At 44.8% G+C, this 26,426-nt stretch overlaps 1 protein-coding gene across 1 annotated transcript in view; it reads left to right on the plus strand.

Annotated features, from left to right (window-relative positions):
* Positions 1 to 26,426, plus strand: part of LOC124711610 (serine/threonine-protein kinase BRSK2) — a 207,150-nt gene that overhangs the window by 77,837 nt on the left and 102,887 nt on the right. Inside the window, exon 8 of the mRNA XM_047241774.1 lies at positions 12,051 to 12,269. Coding sequence (XP_047097730.1) covers positions 12,051 to 12,269 — 219 coding nt within the window. The remainder of the gene's footprint in view (positions 1 to 12,050; positions 12,270 to 26,426) is intronic.

The following is a 26,426-nucleotide window of genomic DNA, read 5'->3' on the forward strand; positions in this document are numbered from 1 at the left end:
CTGTTCTACCCATTCCAGTTCATCTGCCTCCATTGGGACATCTGCTGGCAGGAATACTAAATACTGCATTTAATTGATGAAGATCCCTCAAACAGTGCCTGACTAAGTGTGTATTCGTTGGCTTCCAGCCAGGTTGAAACACTGTCAGACATTTACTACTCTGTGTAAAAATACTCAGTTTTTTCATTGCAGAATTGCATGTAGAGTCAAGTTTACACAACATCTGGAGAGACATTGCTGCCCTGCCTCACCTTTCTGGGGAGCATCTGTTACCAGCTGCACTCACAACCAGTCAGCTCTCTTCCTCCACAACCATGGAGGGCCCAGTGCAGCTAAGGAACTTAGAGTGGCATGCCAAAAAGTCTTACTGATTCCACTGGGATGTTGACCACCAGGCCCTGCTGTCAAAGAGTGGCACCACCATACCCAACACAAATCTGCTGCACATTATGCTTACACCGACACCCACTTAGCACCACTGTCATTGGACAAAACTATGACCAACTGCTTCTACAGACATCACGAGCTGCTCAAACATTTCTTCGCATGCAGTGCACCATTTGCCCACTGTCTTTGCATACAAAGCTGGTCACTGTGTTGTTCAGGACTACTATGTCAGTTTTGCTTTTTGGAACCATTTGTTTCACCTGTGAAAGTTTTCCCATACTTGTGTTGTGAAATACACCTGTTGACTGTCATGTCAAATTTTTATATATAATATGTGTCACAACAGACTCAGACAGATATTCTGAGATGTGTTGTGGCAGCTGCGAAGGCATTTAAGTGTAGCAGATGCCTGGTTACTCGAGTTTGTGCACCAGGCATGATTCATATGCCCAAGTGTGTGTGATAAAGATGATGGTCCCCAACCAGAACTACCATAGCAGTAGTGTATAAGGATATGAATCATCAGTGGAAGAAACAGTACTATAAGTGTTGTATTTCTTGAACTAGCTGCATGACTGTGTCCTTGACTGGGAACTTTGAATTTCGTGGTTATTATTATTACTGGCCAAGTATCTATGCGTGACCTACAACCTATCCTCACAATTACAATTTTACCAGCATCTCTCTCTTTCTTTCTAAATTTAACAAAGCTCACCTGCATACTCAAGTTGGCTAATGCTCCTGAAAGAAAGGATACTGTGGAGAAATAAAATGGAGTGGAACCTATCATGCTGTTCCCAGAGTGAATCTGTCACTCTGCAGTGGAAAGGACTCTGATTTAAAACTTCAAGCCGGATTAAAATGTGTCAGACTGGGACTAAAACCCAAAACCTTGCCTTCCATGGGCAATGCTCCCACCGTCTGTAGTATTTCTATGTGGGGTGTTCAGAAGAGGACTCTGAGTACAATTGAAGTTTTTATTCAAAAGTAATCACCAAAGGCTCAAGCACAACTACACCACTGTTTCATGAGATAAAGGATCACCATTTTCCAGAATTCCTGCAACTATAAGAGAAGCCAGTCCTCCACTGTCCTTCAGTCCACCTTCCAATTTGAAAATTTTCTCTATGAGGCATTGTTTAGCAGACAATACACATCTAAGTCACAAGGCAATATGTCCAGGCTGTAGGGTGGACACTCGAGCTGTTCTCACCTAAACTTTGCCATTATGCTTTGTTTGATCTTGGAGACACATGGGCACATGTTGTTGTAGAGTAGAGTCACTCCCTCAGTGAGCAGACCAGGCCGTTTGCTCTTGATGGACTTGCATAGGCTATGGACTTCCACACGTCACTGTTAATGGTTTTCTGTGCTTGAGAAATTCAATGGGTGTCAGACTTCAGATGTTGAAAAAGACAGTGAGCATCACCTTGCCTACTCAGATCACAGCTTTAAATTTTTTTTAGGAGGTGATGTCACTGTATTCATGCCCTAAATGTCTCACTACATTATCCCAAACCGGCACATGCAAATTTCAGCCAGTTTGGTTCTTACAATATTTCATACTTTTTCATTTGGCTGTTCCTTATATATTCGTAGCAATTACAGGATTTTCTCTTAAATTGGTCTGAGAACCAATGCTCATTTTATCTAAATCTAACACTAAATCTGGTGTCAGATAATATATGTGGACTGCATAATGTTTATTTTCATTCTGTAATACCTCTGAACTGAAATGCTGTTATGGGTTTTTATTTTTACTACATTGCTTAACTTGAAGTATTTTCTGTTAATACTACCAAACAAATATGACTAGAACATGTGTCACAGAAATTGTTGTGGCGTAACAAGCTAGTTACGCCACATTGCGAAGTGAGCCGAAAGAAAGGCACGCGTACACACACGCCGACTGGCATCAAGTCTGGAACAGGATAACTATTGAATGGTAGCAAGAAAAGTACGTAGCTGCTTTATACTTAACTTTTATTCTTTGATGAACACAGCGTTCTTCTTGAGACATTTATACTATAACTCTCAAAGTAGGTAAGGCTAATGGCGCCTTGCTAGGTCGTAGCCATGGACTTAGCAGAAGGCTATTCTAACTGTCTCTCGGCAAATGAGAGGAAGGCTTCGTCCGTATTGTCGCTAGCAATGTCGTCGTACAACTGGGGTGAGTGCTCGTCCATATCTCGAGACCTGCCTTGTGGTGTCGCTAGGTCTGCGATCACACAGTGGCGACACGCGGGTCCAACATGTACTAAATGGACCGCGGCCGATTTAAGCTACCACCTAGCAAGTGTGGTGTCTGACGGTGACACCACATTCCTCCCCTGCAAATCGGCGAACGGTCGTGTTATAAGGCTTCCGCCCGCCGTGGGGAGGACCCCATGTTGACATATGCGATGAGGTGGGGAGCCTAACAACAGGCGAGGCTGTGCCACCTGCACCCGGCCATTCGGTCCGAGGGGAGCTAGGAAACACCTGAAAACCTAGTCCAGGGTGCACGGCAACATGCGGTGTATGCGCCCGTAAAGAGACAGGAGGGGCCGAAGGGTTGACCTGCATTGCGTCGGGGTAGCCGACGCGCGATGACGTCATGTGGTCCAGAGCGGGCGGGAGTTCCATGGCAGAGGACAGCTGGTCACGGGACGCGATCGGCGGCGCGTGACCCAGGGAGGCGCTTGGCGGCTGCAGCGAAGCGTCGAATGCGGGCGGCGCCGGGGGGAGAACAGGCGGCGGCGGCGGCGGCGGCGGCGGCAGTGGCGGCGGCGGCGGCGGCTGCTGCGGCGGCGCGTCACCATGGGGCAAAATGGAAGGCATCATCGGTAACACCTGGGGATGAGGCGAGCCAGTAGATGGGTCCCCAGGGCGCTGACTGGACGGCACCATCACTGAAAGCAGACGGGGAGCGGCAGAACCCGTGCGACGACAGAGGCGCAGCTGATTGAGATGCCGACGCACCTCACCAGAGGCCCCCAAAACCAAATACATCGCACGGCCGAGGCAGCGAAGAATGCGCCCTGCGAGCCAACGCCGTGAAACTCGATAGTTGCGATAAAATACAACGTCGCCTGGAGCAAAAACAGGAGTCTGCCGCTGCACAGGAACCTGATGCGGCGGATGCAGCAAAGACATCAAGGTTCGATGAGGACGACCATGGAGCAACTCAGCCGGCGAGCGACCATCTCGGGGCTGAGAGCGATACGATGACAAAAAGAGCAACAACGCGTCCTCCCGAGAATGCAACTCTTTCAGCTTCAACATCTGTGACTTGAAAGTCCAGACCAATCGTTCAGCGGCACCGTTTGACTGAGGCGAAAACGGCGCGGATGTCAGATGTTGAATACCATTGGCCTGGCAGAATGACTGAAATTCTGCGGACATGAATTGTGGGCCATTGTCGGAAACAATAGTCTGCGGAAGACCTTCAATGCAAAAGATAGCAGACAACGCTTGGATGGTGGCGGAGGACGTCGTGGAAGACATCCGGACAACAAAAGGAAAATTACTGAAGGCGTCAACCAGAACCAACCATCGAGCATTCCAGAATGGACCAGCAAAATCAATGTGCAAGCGTTGCCAAGGGGAAGTGGCTTTTGGCCATGCAAAGACTTTCCGCGGCGGTGCGGATTGTTGTTCGGCACACGCCATGCAAGAAGAACACATATTCGTAATCGCAGCATCGATTTCGAACCAAGTACAGTGCTGACGAGCAAATTGTTTTGTTCGCACTATACCCCAATGTCCTTGGTGAAGAAGCCGTAAAACAGAGGACTGTAACGAACGTGGGACCACTACTCTGGACTGATCATTATCAGAACGCAACAACAAAACACCACGTCGAACAAAAAGTCTCTCCTTGTGAGCAAAAAATCGGCGAACCAACGGATGCGCAATCCGAGACTTTGACAAAGGCCATTGCGTAGCAACAAAACGCAAAACAGTAGCAAGGACAGGGTCAGCAGCTGTGGCGGTAGCTACACGACGAAAATCAATCGGAAACGATTCGACCACTTCATCGGTTTCCGAATCAATGAACAGGCAAGCAAGTTCGGAAGAATCGAAGCTTTATCCTCAGCAACAGGCAAACGGGACAACGCAATGCCGTTTCCGTGCTTAGCAGTGGACCGATACAAGATATCGTAGCGGTACTGCGAGAGGAAAATAGACCAGCGAATGAATTTCTGCACTGTACGCGGAGGTACAGGCTTGGTCGGATGAAAAAGCGATGTCAAAGGTTTGTGGTCTGTGATGATGGTAAAGTGACGACCATGCAAGAAATCATGGAACTTAGTAACACCAAACACGAGAGCCAAAGCTTCTTTCTCTATCTGGGAATAATTTCTTTGCGCAGACGAGAGCAATTTGGATGCAAAAGCAATAGGGCGATCATGGGAGCCAACTTTGTGCGCAAGCACAGCACCGATCCCGAAATCCGATGCATCTACCATCAACAAAAGGGGTTTCTGGGGATTGAAAGGCGTGAGGCAAGTATTAGAAAGCAACGCCGATTTCAACTGGCAAACAGCGCGTTCGCATTCCGTCGTCCAGAGAAACGGAACACCGGTACGGCGTAAGCGATGAAGTGGAGCTGAAATTGAAAAGGCATTGCGCACATTCACTCACACCTTGCGATTCTAAATCGTTTAATGTTCTTGCGACCTCATCACGCAATGCGTGGGGAACATTGCGCGCTCTGAAAAATTTCGGTTGCGCGTTTACTTTCAGTTCCAAATGTGCTTCATAGTTTTTAGCGCAACCTAAGCCCAGTGCAAAAATGTCTGCAAATTCATCACACAGACGAGAAACACTGTCTGAAGGCACAGTTTGATTCACTGATAGGACCTGATTTACAATAGACATGTTAAACAACTGAAATAAATCTAAACCAAACAAGTTCACTGCAGAAGAAGAACGAAGAACGTAAAATGACACAAGTTTTGTATGTCCCTTGTATGTGGCAAGAAGGCTGCACTGTCCTAACACAGGTATATTCTGTCCTGAATAACTATGTAACTTAACATTTGCGGCATGCAACGGAAGTGCGCCCAGTTGTTTGTACGTGTCGTGATTGAGCAATGAAACTGCAGCTCCGGTATCGAGCTGGAATGGTATCACTTTGCCTTCAAAGTCTAAGTCCACAAAAAGTTTATTGTCCTGCAGACGACAAGAGTGACTGTTTTGTGCAATGTGAACAGACACTGGTACAGCATCACTTGCTAATTGACGTGATTTCCGGCGACGTCGACGCACAGTTTTTGTGGGACGAACACAGTCACTGTTAGAGAAAGTGGCACTGGACGAATTGGAATTAACTACATGAATGTCCATGGGCGAAGGTCCACGATCCTGAGTGTCCTTGGTTCGATTCCGGCGCGAAGCAAAGGGCCTGGAATGATTGTGATTGTCTGATCGGAGCTTTTTCTGGCAAACACTTTGAACATGTCCTTTCCTATTACAGAAAAAGCAAATAGCTTGGCGTGACGGGCAATGTTCACGCGAATGTCTAGTAGCACACCGCGGGCATGATTTCACTGCATTTGTGGGCTGGCGCGGCACACCTGGTTTAGAGCGCGGCGGCAGCTGCGTTTGTGTGCGCGAGGGCAGTTGACCGGGCCGCGCAGCTCACCCGGCGGGCCGGTTAATGTTACACACTGCTGGTGAAGTTTCAAAAGATTCCTGAGCACAGTCAAGTGTGTCTTGTCTATCCAATATGTCTATCACTTGTTGAAGGGAGGGATTAACTAGTTTCAAAATGTGCTCCCGTATGCGAACATCAGAAACGTTCTGTGCAATTGCATCACGTACCATTGTATCTGAATAAGAAAGGCCACAGTCACAGTCAAAGGCACAGTCCCTAGTAAGTCCTTGCAATGTTGCTACCCACTCCCTATTAGTTTGACCGGCCATACGTTTTGTACGAAAAAACGTATACCGTTTTGCAACCACATTAACTATTTCTTTGAAATAGGCATCTAAAGCAGACAAAATTTCTTCATAGGACAGAGTTGCTACGTCACGTCGGGGAAACAATTTCGCTATCACACGGTAGGTGGACACACCGACACAAGAAAGCAAAAACGGCTGCCGCTCATTACCTTGAATTCTGTAGGCGGCTAGATGAAATCCGAACTGTCGGGACCATTCAGTCCAAGATTCGTGCGCCGCATTAAAACTGCGAAACGGCGGTGCAACTGCATGTTGGGGCTGCGGTAGCGGTGAAGCGGCGGCTGCCGCATCGGTTTGAATGGCACGTTGACCCTGGACGAGCTGTCCAAGGGCATCCAATAACGCCTGCGTCTGCTGATTCTGCAAGCGAGAAAATTCGGACAGTACATCTGGAGATTGTGGTGAAGCCATGACACAAATAAATCAGAGCAAAGCAAGTAGAAAGAACACGATCCTTTAAGCCTCGTCGCCAATCTGTTGTGGCGTAACAAGCTAGTTACGCCACATTGCGAAGTGAGCTGAAAGAAAGGCACGCGTACACACACACCGACTGGCGTCAAGTCTGGAACAGGATAACTATTGAATGGTAGCAAGAAAAGTACATAGCTGCTTTATACTTAACTTTTATTCTTTGATGAATACAGCGTTCTTCTTGAGACATTTATACTATAACTCTCAAAGTAGGTAAGGCTAATGGCGCCTTGCTAGGTCGTAGCCATGGACTTAGCAGAAGGCTATTCTAACTGTCTCTCGGCAAATGAGAGGAAGGCTTCGTCCGTATTGTCGCTAGCAATGTCGTCGTACAACTGGGGCGAGTGCTCGTCCATATCTCGAGACCTGCCTTGTGGTGTCGCTAGGTCTGCGATCACACAGTGGCGACACGCGGGTCCAACATGTACTAAATGGACCGCGGCCGATTTAAGCTACCACCTAGCAAGTGTGGTGTCTGACGGTGACACCACATTCCTCCCCTGCAAATCGGCGAACGGTCGTGTTATAAGGCTTCCGCCCGCCGTGGGGAGGACCCCATGTTGACATATGCGATGAGGTGGGGAGCCTAACAACAGGCGAGGCTGTGCCACCTGCACCCGGCCATTCGGTCCGAGGGGAGCTAGGAAACACCTGAAAACCTAGTCCAGGGTGCACGGCAACATGCGGTGTATGTGCCCGTAAAGAGACAGGAGGGGCCGAAGGGTTGACCTGCATTGCGTCGGGGTAGCCGACGCGCGATGACGTCATGTGGTCCGGAGCGGGCGGGAGTTCCATGGCAGAGGACAGCTGGTCACGGGACGCGATCGGCGGCGCGTGACCCAGGGAGGCGCTTGGCGGCTGCAGCGAAGCGTCGAATGCGGGCGGCGCCGGCGGGAGAACAGGCGGCGGCGGCGGCGGCGGCGGCGGCGGCAGTGGCGGCGGCGGCGGCGGCTGCTGCGGCGGCGCGTCACCATGGGGCAAAATGGAAGGCATCATCGGTAACACCTGGGGATGAGGCGAGCCAGTAGATGGGTCCCCAGGGCACTGACTGGACGGCACCATCACTGAAAGCAGACGGGGAGCGGCAGAACCCGTGCGACGACAGAGGCGCAGCTGATTGAGATGCCGACGCACCTCACCAGAGGCCCCCAAAACCAAATACATCGCACGGCCGAGGCAGCGAAGAATGCGCCCTGCGAGCCAACGCCGTGAACCTCGATAGTTGCGATAAAATACAACGTCGCCTGGAGCAAAAACAGGAGTCTGCCGCTGCACAGGAACCTGATGCGGCGGATGCAGCAAAGACATCAAGGTTCGATGAGGACGACCATGGAGCAACTCAGCCGGCGAGCGACCATCTCGGGGCTGAGAGCGATACGATGACAAAAAGAGCAACAACGCGTCCTCCCGAGAATGCAACTCTTTCAGCTTCAACATCTGTGACTTGAAAGTCCAGACCAATCGTTCAGCGGCACCGTTTGACTGAGGCGAAAACGGCGCGGATGTCAGATGTTGAATACCATTGGCCTGGCAGAATGACTGAAATTCTGCGGACATGAATTGTGGGCCATTGTCGGAAACAATAGTCTGCGGAAGACCTTCAATGCAAAAGATAGCAGACAACGCTTGGATGGTGGCGGAGGACGTCGTGGAAGACATCCGGACAACAAAAGGAAAATTACTGAAGGCGTCGACCAGAACCAACCATCGAGCATTCCAGAATGGACCAGCAAAATCAATGTGCAAGCGTTGCCAAGGGGAAGTGGCTTTTGGCCATGCAAAGACTTTCCGCGGCGATGCGGATTGTTGTTCGGCACACGCCATGCAAGAAGAACACATATTCGTAATCGCAGCATCGATTTCGAACCAAGTACAGTGCTGATGAGCAAGTTGTTTTGTTCGCACTATACCCCAATGTCCTTGGTGAAGAAGCCGTAAAACAGAGGACTGTAACGAACGTGGGACCACTACTCTGGACTGATCATTATCAGAACGCAACAACAAAACACCACGTCGAACAAAAAGTCTCTCCTTGTGAGCAAAAAATCGGCGAACCAACGGATGCGCAATCCGAGACTTTGACAAAGGCCATTGCGTAGCAACAAAACGCAAAACAGTAGCAAGGACAGGGTCAGCAGCTGTGGCGGTAGCTACACGACGAAAATCAATCGGAAACGATTCGACCACTTCATCGGTTTCCAAATCAATGAACAGGCAAGCAAGTTCGGAAGAATCGAAGCTTTATCCTCAGCAACAGGCAAACGGGACAACGCAATGCCGTTTCCGTGCTTAGCAGTGGACCGATACAAGATATCGTAGCGGTACTGCGAGAGGAAAATAGACCAGCGAATGAATTTCTGCACTGTACGCGGAGGTACAGGCTTGGTCGGATGAAAAAGCGATGTCAAAGGTTTGTGGTCTGTGATGATGGTAAAGTGACGACCATGCAAGAAATCATGGAACTTAGTAACACCAAACACGAGAGCCAAAGCTTCTTTCTCTATCTGGGAATAATTTCTTTGCGCAGACGAGAGCAATTTGGATGCAAAAGCAATAGGGCGATCATGGGAGCCAACTTTGTGCGCAAGCACAGCACCGATCCCGAAATCCGATGCATCTACCATCAACAAAAGGGGTTTCTGGGGATTGAAAGGCGTGAGGCAAGTATTAGAAAGCAACGCCGATTTCAACTGGCAAACAGCGCGTTCGCATTCCGTCGTCCAGAGAAACGGAACACCGGTACGGCGTAAGCGATGAAGTGGAGCTGAAATTGAAAAGGCATTGCGCACATTCACTCACACCTTGCGATTCTAAATCGTTTAATGTTCTTGCGACCTCATCACGCAATGCGTGGGGAACATTGCGCGCTCTGAAAAATTTCGGTTGCGCGTTTACTTTCAGTTCCAAATGTGCTTCATAGTTTTTAGCGCAACCTAAGCCCAGTGCAAAAATGTCTGCAAATTCATCACACAGACGAGAAACACTGTCTGAAGGCACAGTTTGATTCACTGATAGGACCTGATTTACAATAGACATGTTAAACAACTGAAATAAATCTAAACCAAACAAGTTCACTGCAGAAGAAGAACGAAGAACGTAAAATGACACAAGTTTTGTATGTCCCTTGTATGTGGCAAGAAGGCTGCACTGTCCTAACACAGGTATATTCTGTCCTGAATAACTATGTAACTTAACATTTGCGGCATGCAACGGAAGTGCGCCCAGTTGTTTGTACGTGTCGTGATTGAGCAATGAAACTGCAGCTCCGGTATCGAGCTGGAATGGTATCACTTTGCCTTCAAAGTCTAAGTCCACAAAAAGTTTATTGTCCTGCAGATGACAAGAGTGACTGTTTTGTGCAATGTGAACAGACACTGGTACAGCATCACTTGCTAATTGACGTGATTTCCGGCGACGTCGACGCACAGTTTTTGTGGGACGAACACAGTCACTGTTAGAGAAAGTGGCACTGGACGAATTGGAATTAACTACATGAATGTCCATGGGCGAAGGTCCACGATCCTGAGTGTCCTTGGTTCGATTCCGGCGCGAAGCAAAGGGCCTGGAATGATTGTGATTGTCTGATCGGAGCTTTTTCTGGCAAACACTTTGAACATGTCCTTTCCTATTACAGAAAAAGCAAATAGCTTGGCGTGACGGGCAATGTTCACGCGAATGTCTAGTAGCACACCGCGGGCATGATTTCACTGCATTTGTGGGCTGGCGCGGCACACCTGGTTTAGAGCGCGGCGGCAGCTGCGTTTGTGTGCGCGAGGGCAGTTGACCGGGCCGCGCAGCTCACCCGGCGGGCCGGTTAATGTTACACACTGCTGGTGAAGTTTCAAAAGATTCCTGAGCACAGTCAAGTGTGTCTTGTCTATCCAATATGTCTATCACTTGTTGAAGGGAGGGATTAACTAGTTTCAAAATGTGCTCCCGTATGCGAACATCAGAAACGTTCTGTGCAATTGCATCACGTACCATTGTATCTGAATAAGAAAGGCCACAGTCACAGTCAAAGGCACAGTCCCTAGTAAGTCCTTGCAATGTTGCTACCCACTCCCTATTAGTTTGACCGGCCATACGTTTTGTACGAAAAAACGTATACCGTTTTGCAACCACATTAACTGTTTCTTTGAAATAGGCATCTAAAGCAGACAAAATTTCTTCATAGGACAGAGTTGCTACGTCACGTCGGGGAAACAATTTCGCTATCACACGGTAGGTGGACACACCGACACAAGAAAGCAAAAACGGCTGCCGCTCATTACCTTGAATTCTGTAGGCGGCTAGATGAAATCCGAACTGTCGGGACCATTCAGTCCAAGATTCGTGCGCCGCATTAAAACTGCGAAACGGCGGTGCAACTGCATGTTGGGGCTGCGGTAGCGGTGAAGCGGCGGCTGCCGCATCGGTTTGAATGGCACGTTGACCCTGGACGAGCTGTCCAAGGGCATCCAATAACGCCTGCGTCTGCTGATTCTGCAAGCGAGAAAATTCGGACAGTACATCTGGAGATTGTGGTGAAGCCATGACACAAATAAATCAGAGCAAAGCAAGTAGAAAGAACACGATCCTTTAAGCCTCGTCGCCAATCTGTTGTGGCGTAACAAGCTAGTTACGCCACATTGCGAAGTGAGCTGAAAGAAAGGCACGCGTACACACACACCGACTGGCGTCAAGTCTGGAACAGGATAACTATTGAATGGTAGCAAGAAAAGTACGTAGCTGCTTTATACTTAACTTTTATTCTTTGATGAATACAGCGTTCTTCTTGAGACATTTATACTATAACTCTCAAAGTAGGTAAGGCTAATGGCGCCTTGCTAGGTCGTAGCCATGGACTTAGCAGAAGGCTATTCTAACTGTCTCTCGGCAAATGAGAGGAAGGCTTCATCCGTATTGTCGCTAGCAATGTCGTCGTACAACTGGGGCGAGTGCTCGTCCGTATCTCGAGACCTGCCTTGTGGTGGCGCTAGGTCTGCGATCACACAGTGGCGACACGCGGGTCCGACATGTACTAAATGGACCGCGGCCGATTTAAGCTACCACCTAGCAAGTGTGGTGTCTGACGGTGACACCACAGAAATAATTTTAAACATGTGTGTGAATGTGTGTGTGTGTGTGTGTGTGTGTGTGTGTGTGTTTTGCTTAGCAGCACTGAGTGTTTAACTGTTATGCATGACACACTATAACTATGTCAAAGTGCATCATGATATTTACAACATTTCTCTTCAAAACAGCCACAATACTGAAAAAGTTATCTACTTTTTACTTCTGGAGAGGAAGCGCCGTCGCCCAGCATTTGAAGATGACACAGAAGCAATTGTCAGAGTACGCTCAGAATCAAGTGATCCTCCCAGGAAAAGAATAGATACTTGCAAAGTTAATGGTACTGCTAATTACCAGTTTGGGCAGATAAGTGAAGGTTCACCACTTACTCCTCGTCGCCAGCAATTTGGGTGAGTCTAGCTCATGTAGTTACCAATACATACTAGAAAGATAAAGTATGTAATGATACAGAAATGCAGACAGCCCAGCAACAAATGCAACAAAAATCAGAGTTGGGTAAGCAGTGAAACATTTTTTGGAACCAATATTATTTTTATCATCAGAATTTACTACACAACCTACTTTATGTGATACTCTCCTTGTGTTTTAATTATTGATGACCAGTTTTATTGCTAATCACATTACTCATATTTTACTGATTTTATTTAATATACTTTATCTGACCTCAGATTATCATTAGTTTGTCATCTTAATACCCACTAGGTTCACATGCATGTATAAAACAAGACTGTTTAAAAACTACTTGCAGTCAAAAAATTCTGTGTAAAAGCTGGTTGATGTGAACAAGGAGATTCATTAACTTACAGGACCTTCGGTTTGGTGAAACAGTATACAGCACTGCAAGAAACAATGAAATGTTACCTATAAATGAGATCCTAAGACCTGAGAAGTTAGAAATGTCAGAGAGAGTGTAAGACAAGTTGGAATCAAAATAAAATAATGGAAATATGAGTGTGAATATGCCAAAACCTATACCATTCTTGGTTTGGTAACCTGCTGGTTACTATACCTACCACCACAACAGACATAAGTTGAGCCAGTGGCATGTATGGTGTGCACTGACATTCAAACAGCACAATGGCAACTAGTCAAGGTGGCCACCAGGTTCAGCCCTGGTCACTGTTAACAATCACCAGGTCTGCTGTGTGTGTGCAGCACTACACCAGTGACACTTGACATGGATAGCATCTTTATAAGGGCATACACAAGCCTCTGAGCCCTCAGTTGGCAAATGTGTTTGAGACCTGTAAACTTCTGCCATTGTATTCATGTTGATGTCACTCCATGACTCAATAAATTTTACCTCCTTTTTAGCCATGCATTTGCTTGTGCTCCTAGTTAGTGCATTAGTGGTGACGTTGAGGATCATATTTTCGTATGTTTCAGATTGTGTGTTTTTTCTGCCATTCAGCCCTTCTTAGGAGGCTTTACTCCAATCACTTCTGCAACACCAGCAGGTGCATACTGTCACGTTGGAACAGTTGTTGGTTGTTCACCCACCACTGTTCCCCCCCACCCCCTCCCCCGTATAATGAACCCATGGAGGGCTGGGACCCTTTTGAGAAGTGACTACACCAACATTTCGTATCATTCCAGGTGGTTGACATGGAGGCCTATAAGGGTCTTTTTTTATTGTAGATGCCACCTCATAGTATTCGAACTACCTCCTCTGTATGCAGCCAGTGTGACATTCTTTTCATGATATATATCTTTTGCTGTCCGTATATCACCAGAAGCATATGCACATGGTCATAGCACATGTAGAATTCTACCAATGTTGCAAATAATTGCAGCAATTGTATCAAGCTTGATGCAGTCATTTGTTCAGTCCCAGATAATGAGGTGTGTCAATGTGCCCTTCAGTTTGAGGACCCACATTTGAAGGGTTTTGAATATTGCTCACTCATTCAAGGCCACTAACAAACTTTTAATTGAAGTGCAGGTGATAGATAAGCCATTAATCCTAAAAGTTGACATAGGGGCCGCCCTCTCCCTACTCAATTCACAGACATATGCCAGACTAGGGTCCCCACTGTAGGCCTACATGAGCACCATTTGGTGAGCTATAACAAATAGCAGATTTTTATTCTCAGCTGATACAGTTTACAAGTCAGTTGTCTGCTTCATTATATACTTGGTGGTTAATGATGAACACTGAAATTTTGTTTGGCTAAAATGCCTTTTCTGCTATTGGGTTTTCTATTGCAGATGCATTGCATTTGGTGTTAGACCAAGTGCCCTGCCCCCTTGTGTCTGAGTTTTTGGATCTGTTTGCTGCAGGCTTAGATCATGCAAACAATTTCACTGCATGCATCATTCTCAAATGCTCTGCTGACACTCACTTTTTTCAGGTACAGCCAGTGTCAGAAGCTTTACACAACTAGGTTAAGACAGAATTGGATTGCTTAACATCACTGGAAGTAATTAGATTAATTTCCTCAAGTGAATGTGCTATGCCATTAGTGAACATAAAGAAGCCATCCTTAAGCTTCAGCTCTGTGTTGACTTCAAGATCACTATTAATGCACAGGCAGTATTTGACACTTACCCCCTGCCTTGCCGAGAGGAGTTGCCCTCAAAATTGGCTGATGTCAATTCTTTTGAAAACTAATGTGGCCAAAGCCTACCTTCAGATTCTGTTGGATGAGACATCAAACCAGCTGACTGTCATTAATATGCCTTTTGGCTTTTATCAGTATCAGTTGCTGATGTTTGGGGTTAGTATCACACTTTCCGTCTTTCAACATTTTTAAAAAAAAGTTGCAATGGTGTCCCTCATTGGTGATATCATTGTGTCAGGTGCTATGATGGAGGACCATCTATGTAACCTCCCTTCTTTGTTTACTGTTCTGTAGACCCTAAATGTAATCTCACCAAATCTCACTTTCTCCAGCCTTCCATTGTGTATTAGGGTCTAGCCCAGCTGTGTGTGGCCCCCTCTCCCCCTTGCACTATTACAGTTTAGCCCTATCTGTCTAATCTAAGAGAACTTCAAGCATTCCTTGGCAAAGTGGCAAACTGTCACAAGTTTATTCCCAGAACAGCTATTATTGCCCACCCCTTGCATCTGTTTTTCAGAAAAGTGCTCCCTTTGTTTGGTCTGAAACCTGTGAGTGTACTTTTGTGCAGCTTAAGGATAGGCTTCACTCCACACTGTATCTTGGAACATTTCAACTGGGCAAGCATCCACCATGGAAGTGTCCAAGTGCTGAGTGAGGGTGGTCCTAGCCCACTGCCATTCAGATGACTCCGTAAAGCCTATTGCGTCTGTGTCAAAAACATTTAACTCAGCTCACATGTTGCCAAGATTGTTTCAAGTACTCTTCAGAAGTTTCACTGGGAAGTCCTTCACGTCCTATAAAAGTTCCAATCTCTCCTCATGAGATTTCCATATTTTTGGAGTCCTGTCAATTTGCTTCAGATAAAGAGGTGCATGCCTGTGTACAATTATTTCTGTAGGCAACCACAAACATTTTTCCATGAAGGCGTTGGCTGTCTTGTCTCACAGTGGGATAAATGTATTAACAGTTATGGTAATTAACTTTGAAATAATGAAGTTTGTTTCCTTTCTTTCCACCTTGTCATGTCCTGAGAGGGAGTTAAATTGACACGTGTTATACTCAGGGGTCTTACCTCGTTCGTTCTGCTCGAAGAGTGGAAGGAGGCACGGACAGCTTCTGCAACTCCAACATCTAGAAGGAGTAAGCTATTGCTAAGGTGCAGGATACAGAACTCGGTGAGGAGTGGTCATTTATGCAGGGCAGAATTCATAAGATTCCTATAGCTTGACAATCGAAAAGCCCAACTGGCACTGCCTTGCATTAATTTTATCAGTTGAACCCTTTGATCTGGAATCTATCTCCCTGAATGCTACAGAGCCGAGGTTGGTGAATCATACTGAGTTCTCATGTATGCCTTAGAATCACATGGAGCTTGCATCATTAAACTCAGCAGATCTAGCCTGCCTATAGGATACTCCTGACCCCCCCTCCCCATATTTATACTGTTTTTGTGCATCACAGAAAGCTTCTAGAACATTCTATATCTCCTGCTGAGAGGCTGACCACTTACTTGGTGTATTTCCATCATCATGTGATGTATGTAAGCTACTTGGATCACTGTTTTGAGTCTGTACACAGCAATCATGTAGTCATGTAACGTTATTTGTCTCTCGGTGCCACTTCGTTGGCACTGGCCAGTATCATATACAAATACTGTTGCAGTGCTTCTGGGAGCTTCAGCCTGGCTGCTTTTCCAGCTGAATAAGCCTTAATAGATTTAATTTATAATTGTCTCTGATTGAGATTTGCAACAACCTGTTCATTTCCATTTGACTGCCCCTTATATAATATGTGATCAAGTGTCAGTGAAGGCCTTCAGGTTAATCTGTCCATGTTAAGTAGGCCAAAATATAAAATTTTTTGGCAGATGTCCAATCATTGTTTGTGACAGCTTTGTATTCCTTATGCTAACACTACACAGTTATTCAGCCAAAACATAGCAAGAATCAAAAGCAGTTATATATACTGTGTGCTGTAAGAATCTACTCATCTGCTGCCACTTAATACGTGCATGATTTACTATCATTATTTTATTACACTGACTGAAGAACTAATTTTCCATATCAAAAACATAAATTAGCATGAACCAAGTATAGCTGATGGAAGAACATGCTATGACTTTGCTTTATGAACTAATCTGGTTGTTATTTTACCATTACTCTCTTATTAAAGTGTTTGTTGGCCTGATGGGTGTCTATGCACCACTGTGTTCAATGCAAATCCGTGTGTGGTGCATCCCTTAATCTAGACCATTTGCCTCCTCTGTGAGAGGCTTCCTGGCAGGGCTAGGACTGAAGAGGATATTCTGTGTAGGCCACGTACAAGGGATGTATTATTTTAACATATTTCAAACTCAGCTATGCATGCTTTGTGGACCCACATTTTAATATGCACCTGAAGATGGGATACATGTCCAAAACTGGGCTGTGCTTTCCTTTTTAGGAATAAATAATTTTACACTGTAGTGGATTTTATCACTGACGATGAATAACAGCTGTGGATGTTCCATCAAGAGAAATGTGTGTCTACTTTCAACTGCCTGCAGATGAATGGACAAAACCATTTGTGGTGATTAATATGACCCCAGCATATGCAGGGTGTACATAAATTCCAGGAACACTTTCAAGTCTTTATTGCACAAGAACTAAACATTGTACAGATGTCAAACATATTGCATTTTGAAGAGAAAGTCTGAAAGTTTTTTTACAAGCATTCAATATCCAAACCATGAGTTAACCATCAGACATTAATACGGTAATAGAATTCTTGCTATGCCTGTCCCAGCATGGTATCATTGACTGTGGCAGTTGCTTCCCATATTCTCTCCTGGAGTTCTGTTACATCACGTGGGCAAGGTGGTACATACACCAGATCTTTAATGTGTCCCCACAGGAAAAAGCCACACAGAGTGGAATCTGGTGATCATGGAGGCCATTTCATGAAACAGCTGTCCCCTTCTGTAGTACGGCCTGTCCACTGATGCGGCATGTTCAGGTACCCACGAACTTCGCGATCAAAATGGGGTGGAGCCCCATCCTGCTGAAAGATGAATGGAGAGTCTAATTGCATTTTAGGCATCAGCCATTGCTGCAACATGTCCAAGTAGGAATATCCAGTGACACTGCTCTCGGAGAAGAAGAATGGCCCCTACAGTTTTTGACGTGACAAGGCTCAAAAAATGTTTACCTATGCTCAAATTCAATGCATTCGTGTGGATACTTTGTACCCCAGATTCGACAATTATGCCTGCCCACTTTCCATTAGTGCAAAAAATGGCTTTGTTGCTAAAAATGAAGTGATCAACAATGTCATCCTCATCCTCATGCAGTTGTTGTAATTGCGAACCAGACTCAAAACACTTGTCTTTGTTGTGATCATTGAGCTTCTGCACTAGCTCCAATTTGAATTGTTTCATAGACAGCTTCTGTCACAGGACTCTCCACACTGTCATTGGAGCCATTTCAAGTTCACAGGATGCACAGCACACCGATTTATTTGGACTCATTATAAATGTCTCTTGTACTTGCTCCACATTCACTTCACTCACACTGGGACGTCCGCTTCTCTTTGCCGGGCACAAGCAACCTGTTGTAACAAATTTGTTGCGCCAGTGGAAAGTGGCCTTCCTTGTTTGTGGTTTCTTACCATACTTGGTTCTAAACATCCATTGAACAGCTGCAGCACACCTGTTTTTATCAAACTCCAATGCACAGAAAGCTTGCTCTGCACCTGAACTTGCCATGTTTGTGGCTGGTGCTGACTATCGGCAAATTACCAAACTATGCTGTCGTGGTATACATGATAAAAAAACTTCCAGGGTTTCTCTTCAAAATGACATATGTATGATATCTGTACAGTGTTTGGTTCTTGTGCAATAAATAATTGAAAGTGTTCCCCAACTTTATGTACATCCTGTATTTTTATAATAGGTTGCCATTTGAGATCACAATCACTACTGATATATTTAAAAGATATCTTGAGCAACTCATCCAAGGCATCCCCTACAGTGTTATTTATTTAGGTTACTTGCTCATTGATTGGCCATGTGCAGCACATGCACAACCTACAGATACTGTTTTCACAGATCCCAGCCCATGGTCTTTGTTGCCACATTGAAAAATGCATTTTCTTTGAGCCAAGTGTAAAGTACTTGGGGAAAGTCTTAAGTAAAGAAGCTGTGATACCCACTCAGGAGTACATGGATGCAATTACCAGCTTACCCAGTATAAGATCTCAAAAAACTTAAGTTGTTCCTTGGCAAAGTCATTTATTATGCGAAACTTATTCCCAATGTGGCCCAGATTTCCCACTTGCTTAAAAATTTGTGAAAAACGATGTTAAGTTTGTGTGGTCAGTGGTGTGCCAGAAGGCTTTCATGCAACTTAAAAAGTGCCTTAGGTCAGCACCTGTTTAGAAATGTTCCATCCCTACAAATGCTTAAGACTTGCCACTGATGCATCTGATCATGACACTGGTGCCTTACTGTCCCACAAATACACCAGTGGTGCAGTGCAGTCCATTGCATTTGCATGTGAAACATTAAACATAGAACAAAGGAATTATTCACAAATTTAGAAAGAGGCAATTGGTATCACATGTGGTGTCTGAAAATTTTACATGTATTTCTATGGCACTATGTTTCATCTGATCACTTATCATAAGCCTGTATTTTTCATTTGACCCCCATTGAAAACCTCCTGATAAGACAGTACAGTGGTTGCAATCATGGAGTAGCAGTCAAATGCAGACACACCATCCCAGCATACTAAAGCTCCTTTATGTAGCCCACTGGAGAATATGCAGAAAGAAATCAATAGCAAGGTTTATGTCTACTGGTCTGGTGTTGATGCTGTCACAGAACACACTGTCCAGAACTGGTAGGCCTGCATCCACACTTAATCAGCCCCATCACAGCAGTTAAACTCAGGGTTATGCCACATTTAAAAATGCAGTTTCTTTGAGCCAAGCCCCTGGCAAAGAGTGCATGTCAGTTTTGCCAGATCATTTTGAGGAGCAGTGTGATTGCTAGTTGTTGATGCCCTCTCTAGCTTTCCCTATATAGGACAGATGGTTACTATTCTTGTCCTTCCCATCGCATCTTCAGTAAAGGGGGCACCTTCCACCCTGGTTTATGGTAACAGCTCTCAGTTCATGGCATCTGCATTTTAGGATTTTTGTAGATGACTCTGCTATTCCCTGGACTTGTTTTTGGTTAGGTGTTCACTTCATGAACTCACCTGTCATTGACCTCAGGAGCCCCTTGTTTGTCCCTACATAGAGTAGGATAGAGAGATGTACAGTTTCATAAAATACATGGAGTGGGTGTCGGGCTGTGACATTTGAGTACTTAATAGCATTACTTGTAATTGCTGCATGATACCTTGACTCTGTGTGATCAATATGCATGGGTAGGACATCTCTAGAATCTTTTATGTGTGATCCAAGCAGAAATCTGCATCATATGACACTAAATTGTTCCTCCTTTTAATAAGTGCTTAGGTCTGAAAATTGCCAGGATGGTGCCTGGGTTGATATGGCGTGGGGTTAAGGATTGACTGTAGGATCTTCCTTCATGGCTTCCTGCATTTCATTGTCTGACTTGGCTGCTGTCACAGGAACTGCTGGAGTGAATGTCATGCTCTGGGCTAGTTCCCGTGGTGGTGCATCCACTCGTGCAAAGCCACAGCATCAAGAAGCTGGTATCCCATAAGGCTGGCGACAATGCCTGGCTTGGTCTCCAGCCAAACAAGTGAGACCAGATTAGGGAGCCCAACAGTAATACAGCAAATGCTGCCACAGGCACTGGGCTTGCTGTTTCAGTTTCAGACTGTCAAAGAGGGTCCATGATCCATGCCTGTGTAAAATTACAGTTAGACTGCATCCACTGACTGGGGTGAAATGGTATGTAGTCAAGAACCTGTTCTGACCTCTCTGCTGCAGAGTGAAAATTTCATTCTGCTCTGAGCTTGCTAGATGGACACCCACAACATTTGGGTCTTGATAGTTCTGACCATCTGCTCCACCATTGAGTTAGTAACTGGATGAAAAGTGTGTTCTCAGCTCAGGATGTCTAATATTCTGACCCCAGTTCTGACTGTGCACTCCCACAGCATACATGGCCGGTGCCATGGCTACAGAGTGGGCAACTGCCACAATGCAGACCAGTATGTGTCCACTGTGCATGCCAAATACCACTAACAAAGGCACCATAGGTGAGCCATGCCCCTGGACACCAGCCAGCCTTCACACCATTGTGTTTGCTAATCAAAACTTGAACTGGGAGCTCTTCAAGACACCTGGAGTCTTCTGTGTGTCAGCATCAAGTGAACAGTTCAAGTACTCTATGCATAATCAGACGCCAAGGCAAACATTTGCAAATGTTACATGATTACCTCTTTCTCATCAATTTGATTGTCTGTGTTAAAGTATGATATCACCTAGACTGTTTACAGACCATGATTATTATTTATATTTCTATGTATGGTGTTATTTATTTGAAATATGCCTGGTTCACTGTGCCCTGCTTCTTGATTGCAAATCCTGGTTTAACAATTCCTTGTTAGATAGGTTTCCTTCAGATGGAGGCAGTGGTAAGATGTTGAGCTGCATTTCAATTATATAAATGCTTAAATGCAGATGAAACAAAATCTACACCTACAGGTACATGGCTATTCTGCAAATCACCCTAATGTGCCTGGCAATGGAGGGTTTTTTGAACCACTTCACAATAATTTTCTGATATTCCACTCTTAAACAGCACATGGAACAAATGAACACTCATATCTTACTGTCTCAGCTCTGAATTCCCTTATTTTATTATGATGGTCATTTCCCCCTATGTAGGTTGGCATCAACAAAATATTTTCACATTTGAAGGAGAAAGTTGATGATTGAAATGTCATGAGAAGATCCCACCACACCAAGAAATGCCTTTGTTTTAATGATGTCTACCCCAAATGCTGTATCATGTCCATGCACTCTCTCCACTATTTCTTGATAATGCAAAACAAGCTCCCCTTCTATGACCTTTCTCAATGTACTCTGTTAAACCTGTCTGGTAAGGATACCACACTGTGCAGCAGTACTCCAAAATGGGGTGGACAAGCATAGTGTAGGCAGTCTCTCTAGCAGATCTGTTGCATCTTCTAAGTGTTGTGCGTGTAGAACAGTCTTTGGTTCACCTTCCCCATAACATTCTGTGTGTGTTCTTTTCAGTTTAAGTTGTTTGTAATTGTAATTCCTAGGTATTTAGTTGAATTTACAGCCTTATATTTGACTGATTTATCATGTAACTGAAGTTTAATGGATTCTCTTTAGCACTTATGTGGATGTCCTCACACTTTTGATTATTTAGTGTCAACTGCTAATTTTCACACCATAAACCTATCTTTTTCTAAATCGTTTTGCAATTGGTTTTGATCATCTGATGACATTACTAGAAGGTAAATGACAGCATCATCTGCAAACAAGCTAAGGCAACTGCTCAGATTGTCCCCTAAATCATTTTTAAATATAATCACACAATGGAACAGCCAGAATGCAATGTAACAATATTATGAGAAGGAAAGTTGCTACTCAGCATATAGCGGAGATGCTTAGTAGCAGATAGGTACAACAAAAAGACTCTCACTATTAAAGCTTACGGCCATTCACCTCCATCAACAATTGACACATATATGCACATGCAAAAACACTCACGCAAATGCAACCCACACGCAACTGCAGTCTCAGGCAACTGAAATCACGCTGCGAGCAGCAGCACCAATGCATGATGGGAGTGGCGACTGGGTGGGGTAAGGAGGAGGCTGGGGTGGGGAAGGGAGGGATAGTATGGTGGGGGTGGCAGACAGTGAAGTGCTGCAGGTTAGATGGAAGGCAGGGAGGGGAGGATAGCTGAAAAGGAGAGAGATAAAAAGTTTGGGTGTTGGGGTGGAATGACAGCTGTGTGGTGCTGGAACGGGAACAGGGAAGGGGCTGGATGGGTGAGGACAGTGACTAGTGAAGGTTGAGGCCAGAAGGGTTAGCAAAACATAGGATGTACTGGAGGGAAGGTTCCCATCTGTGCAATTCAGAAAAGCTGGTGTTAGTGGGGAGGATAGCCATCATTCCACCACAACACTCAGTCTTTTATTTCTCTCCTTTTCCATTACTTCCTCTCCTCCTCCCCACCTCACCCCTGCCTGCTGTCTAGCCTGCAGCACTTCACAGTCTGCCACCCCTACCATACTGCCCCTCCTCCTCTCCGCCCCAGCCTCCTCCTGACCACCAACCCAGTTGCCAATCCCATCATGCACTGGTGCTGCTGCTCGTAGTGTAGTTTCAGTTGCCTGAGACTGCAGTCGTGTGTGAGTTGCATTTGTGTGTGTGTGTGTGTGTGTGTGTGTGTGTGTGTGTGTGTGTGTGCGCAAGTGTGTGTCTATTGTTGACGAAGGCCATTGGCCAAAAGCCTTAATTGTGAGAGCCTTTTTGTTGTGCCTATCTGTGACTCAGCATCTCAGCTATTTGTATATGTAAGGAGCAACAGAGGGCCTATAACACTATCTTGGGGAATGCCAGAAATCACTTTTGTTTTACTTGATGACTTTCCATCAGTTACTACATACTGTGACCTCTCTGACAGAAAATGATAATCCACAAGCACACAAACTGATTACAAGCTGCCTGCAAGGTACCATGTAAAAAGCCTACTGGAAATCTGGAAATACAGAATCAGTTTGAAACCCTTTGTTGATAGTACTCAACTCTTCATGTGAGTATAGAGCTAGTTGTGTTTCACATGAGAGATTCTTCTAATTCTGTGTTGACTGTGTGTCAATAGACCGTTCTAATCAAGGTAATTCATAATGTTTGAAGATGTATGTTCCAAAATCCTACTGCATATTGATGTTAATGATATGGGCCTGTAATTTAGTGGATTACGCATATTGTCTTTCTTAAATACTGCTGTGAACTGTCAGCTTTCCAGTCTTTGGGTGCAGATCTTTAATCAAGTGGGAAGGCATACCCTGTAAGGAATCTAACTAGTACAAAATGTGGACTGGAAGACTTTGTTTTATTAAGTGATTTAAGTCGCTTCACTACTCCGAGGATATATACTTCTAAGTTACTCATGTTGGCAGCTAATCTTGATCCAAAATCTGACAGATTTACTTCATCTTCTTTGGTAAAGGAATTTTGGAAGGCTGTGTTTAGTATCTCTGCTTTAGTAGCACTGTCATCAATAGTATTTCCATTGCTATTGTGCAGAAAAGGCATTGATTGTGTCTTGCCACTAGCATGCTGTATGTATGACTGGAATCTCTTTGGATTTTCTGCCAGGCTTTGAGTGAAAGTTTTCCTGTGGAAACTACTGAATGGTTAAAATTAAACTTTTCCTATTTAACATGTTATAACATGGAAACAAATTACCGTATGAGTACCAAACTTGGTAGCATTAATGTCCAGAGTATGGGGTGCATGATTTCCATGCATTACAGCACAGCCATCCAGTTCTAACTGTGGCCACCAGGTACTGTGATCAGTCATCATGATTCAGCCTCACACACCTGACCAGTCACAGTGCTCTTGTTGATGTGTCAATGTGAGCTTGGACAAAAGGAGCAGGACACTATTGGTGAACTCTATCCTCCAAACAACAGTAATGCCACAGCTGCACTTCGAGAATATCACTGGCTAAAAGGATTGTGGAAGTTCCTCTTTCTCCACCTGCTGTGCAGAGCTTGATGATGAAGTTTGAATCAACTGGAGAATTGGGCATTGCTCTGGGAAGAGGCCAATGACCAGTTGCACCACAGGTGGTTGATGAAATCACTGTTGCTATGGCTGACAATGTGTGTGCAATGTACATTCAACAGGCAGTGCGCATGCTGTATCATGACAGTCGAACATCCCATGGCCCTCTGTACAGTAGGTGATTCAAACCATTCTCAAGTGGTATCTGTACAAGATCCGTATCGTACAGCACCTTGCACCACAGGATGCACAGCAACTTGTTAATTTCACTCTTCACTTTCTCGCAAGGATTGAAGTTGATGGGGGCTGGTCCTGGACAACCCTACAGACAGATAAAGTTCATTTTTCTCTGACAGGTGAGGTTAACACACTAAATTACTGAGTGGAGATCTTCACTTCCAGTAACTGTGCACGAAGTTCCTCTGTATGGCAAATTTTTCACTACATGGTGTGGCTCCATGGCTATGTTCATTATTGGCCCATTATTTTTTGAACATGTTGGTGCTCAAGGACCAAAGACATGCATTGTGACTGGCCAGCATTACTGTGATATGTCTCACCAGCATGTCATACCCACCCTACAGAAGAGAGATGCATTGAACTCAACAGTTTTCATGCATGATGAGGCCTCACTGCTCATGAAGTTCACCTGCATCTCCAAAACACATTTGGAAGTGTAGGAACTATCAGCCAATCATTTCTAAATGCTTGGCTGGCACAATCACCTGGTCTCACTCCCTGTGATTTCCAGTTGTGGGGTTACCTGAACAACAGGGTTTACAAGGGTAACATTCACACATGTGCTGATCTGAAGCACAGCATATCAAGAGAGGTAGCCAGCATATCTACGGACGTACTTCATTCTGCTGTGCAGAATTCAATCCTGCACTTTCAGACTGATGGGCACCATATTGAGCCCCTTTTGTAACAGTAATGGTGCCAGTATGTAATGATATGATGTACCATAGCAGCACATTAAAAGTGTGTCTGTTGAAATGAGTCTGCATTATTTCACTTCCCTGTGCCCTTGGCATTAATGTTACCGAGATTGGTCCTCGTACGGTAATTACTTTCTGTGTTATAATGTGTTAAATAGGGAAAGTTTAATTATAACCATCTGGTATTATAAGCATCTTATGTTGAAGTCCATGATAAAATCGAGCTTCTGTAAAAGATTGCCAATATTTGGGGCCTTACATTCATTTAAATTTGACATGCTTCTTCATTGTTTCTACAACAGTGTTCTGACCTGTTTTGTATATCATGGGTGGTCAGTTCCATTTTTTGTCAATTTATTTCATATAAACCTTTCAATTGCTGTTGATGCTATTTCTTTGATTTAAAGCCACATTTGGTCTACACTTACACTGTTAATGTGGAAGGAGTGGAGATTGTCTTTCGGGATAAGTAGAAAGGTCAAACCTGTAACATTTGGATGTGGTATTACTAGTGTCCTGCTTGACATATATAGTCAAGTCATTTAAATATCTGGGCATAATGTCAAAAAGTGATATGAGATGGGACAAGCAGGGGAAGCAATTGGTTGATCTCACTTTATTAGGAGAATTTTAGGAAAGAGTGGTTCACACATAAAGGAGACCACATATGGGGTGCTGGTGCAAACTATGCTTGAGTGTTTGGGATCCATATCAGGACAGATTCAAGGAAGACATCAAAGCAGTTCAGAGGTGGGTTGCTAGATTTGTTACTGGTAGGTGCAAACAACACAGAGATGCTTCAGGAATGTAAATGGGAATCTCTGGAGGAAAGGCAATGTTCTTTTCAAGAAACACTATTGACAAAATTTAGAGAACCGTCATTTGAAGCTGACAGCCCAACAATTCTATTGACACCAACATACATTGTGTTGTGTAAGGACCATGAAGATAAAATACAAGAAATTCGAGCTCATACGGAGGCATATAGACAGTCACTTCTCCCTCACTCTATTGGTGAGAGGAACAGGAAAGGAAATGACTTGTGGTGGTGCAGGGTACACTTCACCGTGCACCATATGGTGGCTTGCAGAGTATCTATGTACATGTAGAACACATCAAGTGAATTTTTATATTCTTTTTGGAATAGATATAGTTTTTGTATATTTTTGGTGGATTTGGGAGTTATGATATACAATCTCATTATGACAACCCTGTGTTTATTAATCCCTGCATCCAGTTAGATGCTCATTATTAATGTAGAATTATTTGTGTGTTTTCACAACCATTTACTATTCAAGTGGGCTCCTGAACTAGT

This window comes from Schistocerca piceifrons, chromosome 8 (genome assembly GCF_021461385.2).
Source record: "Schistocerca piceifrons isolate TAMUIC-IGC-003096 chromosome 8, iqSchPice1.1, whole genome shotgun sequence".
NCBI classification, from domain to species: Eukaryota; Metazoa; Arthropoda; class Insecta; order Orthoptera; family Acrididae; genus Schistocerca; species Schistocerca piceifrons.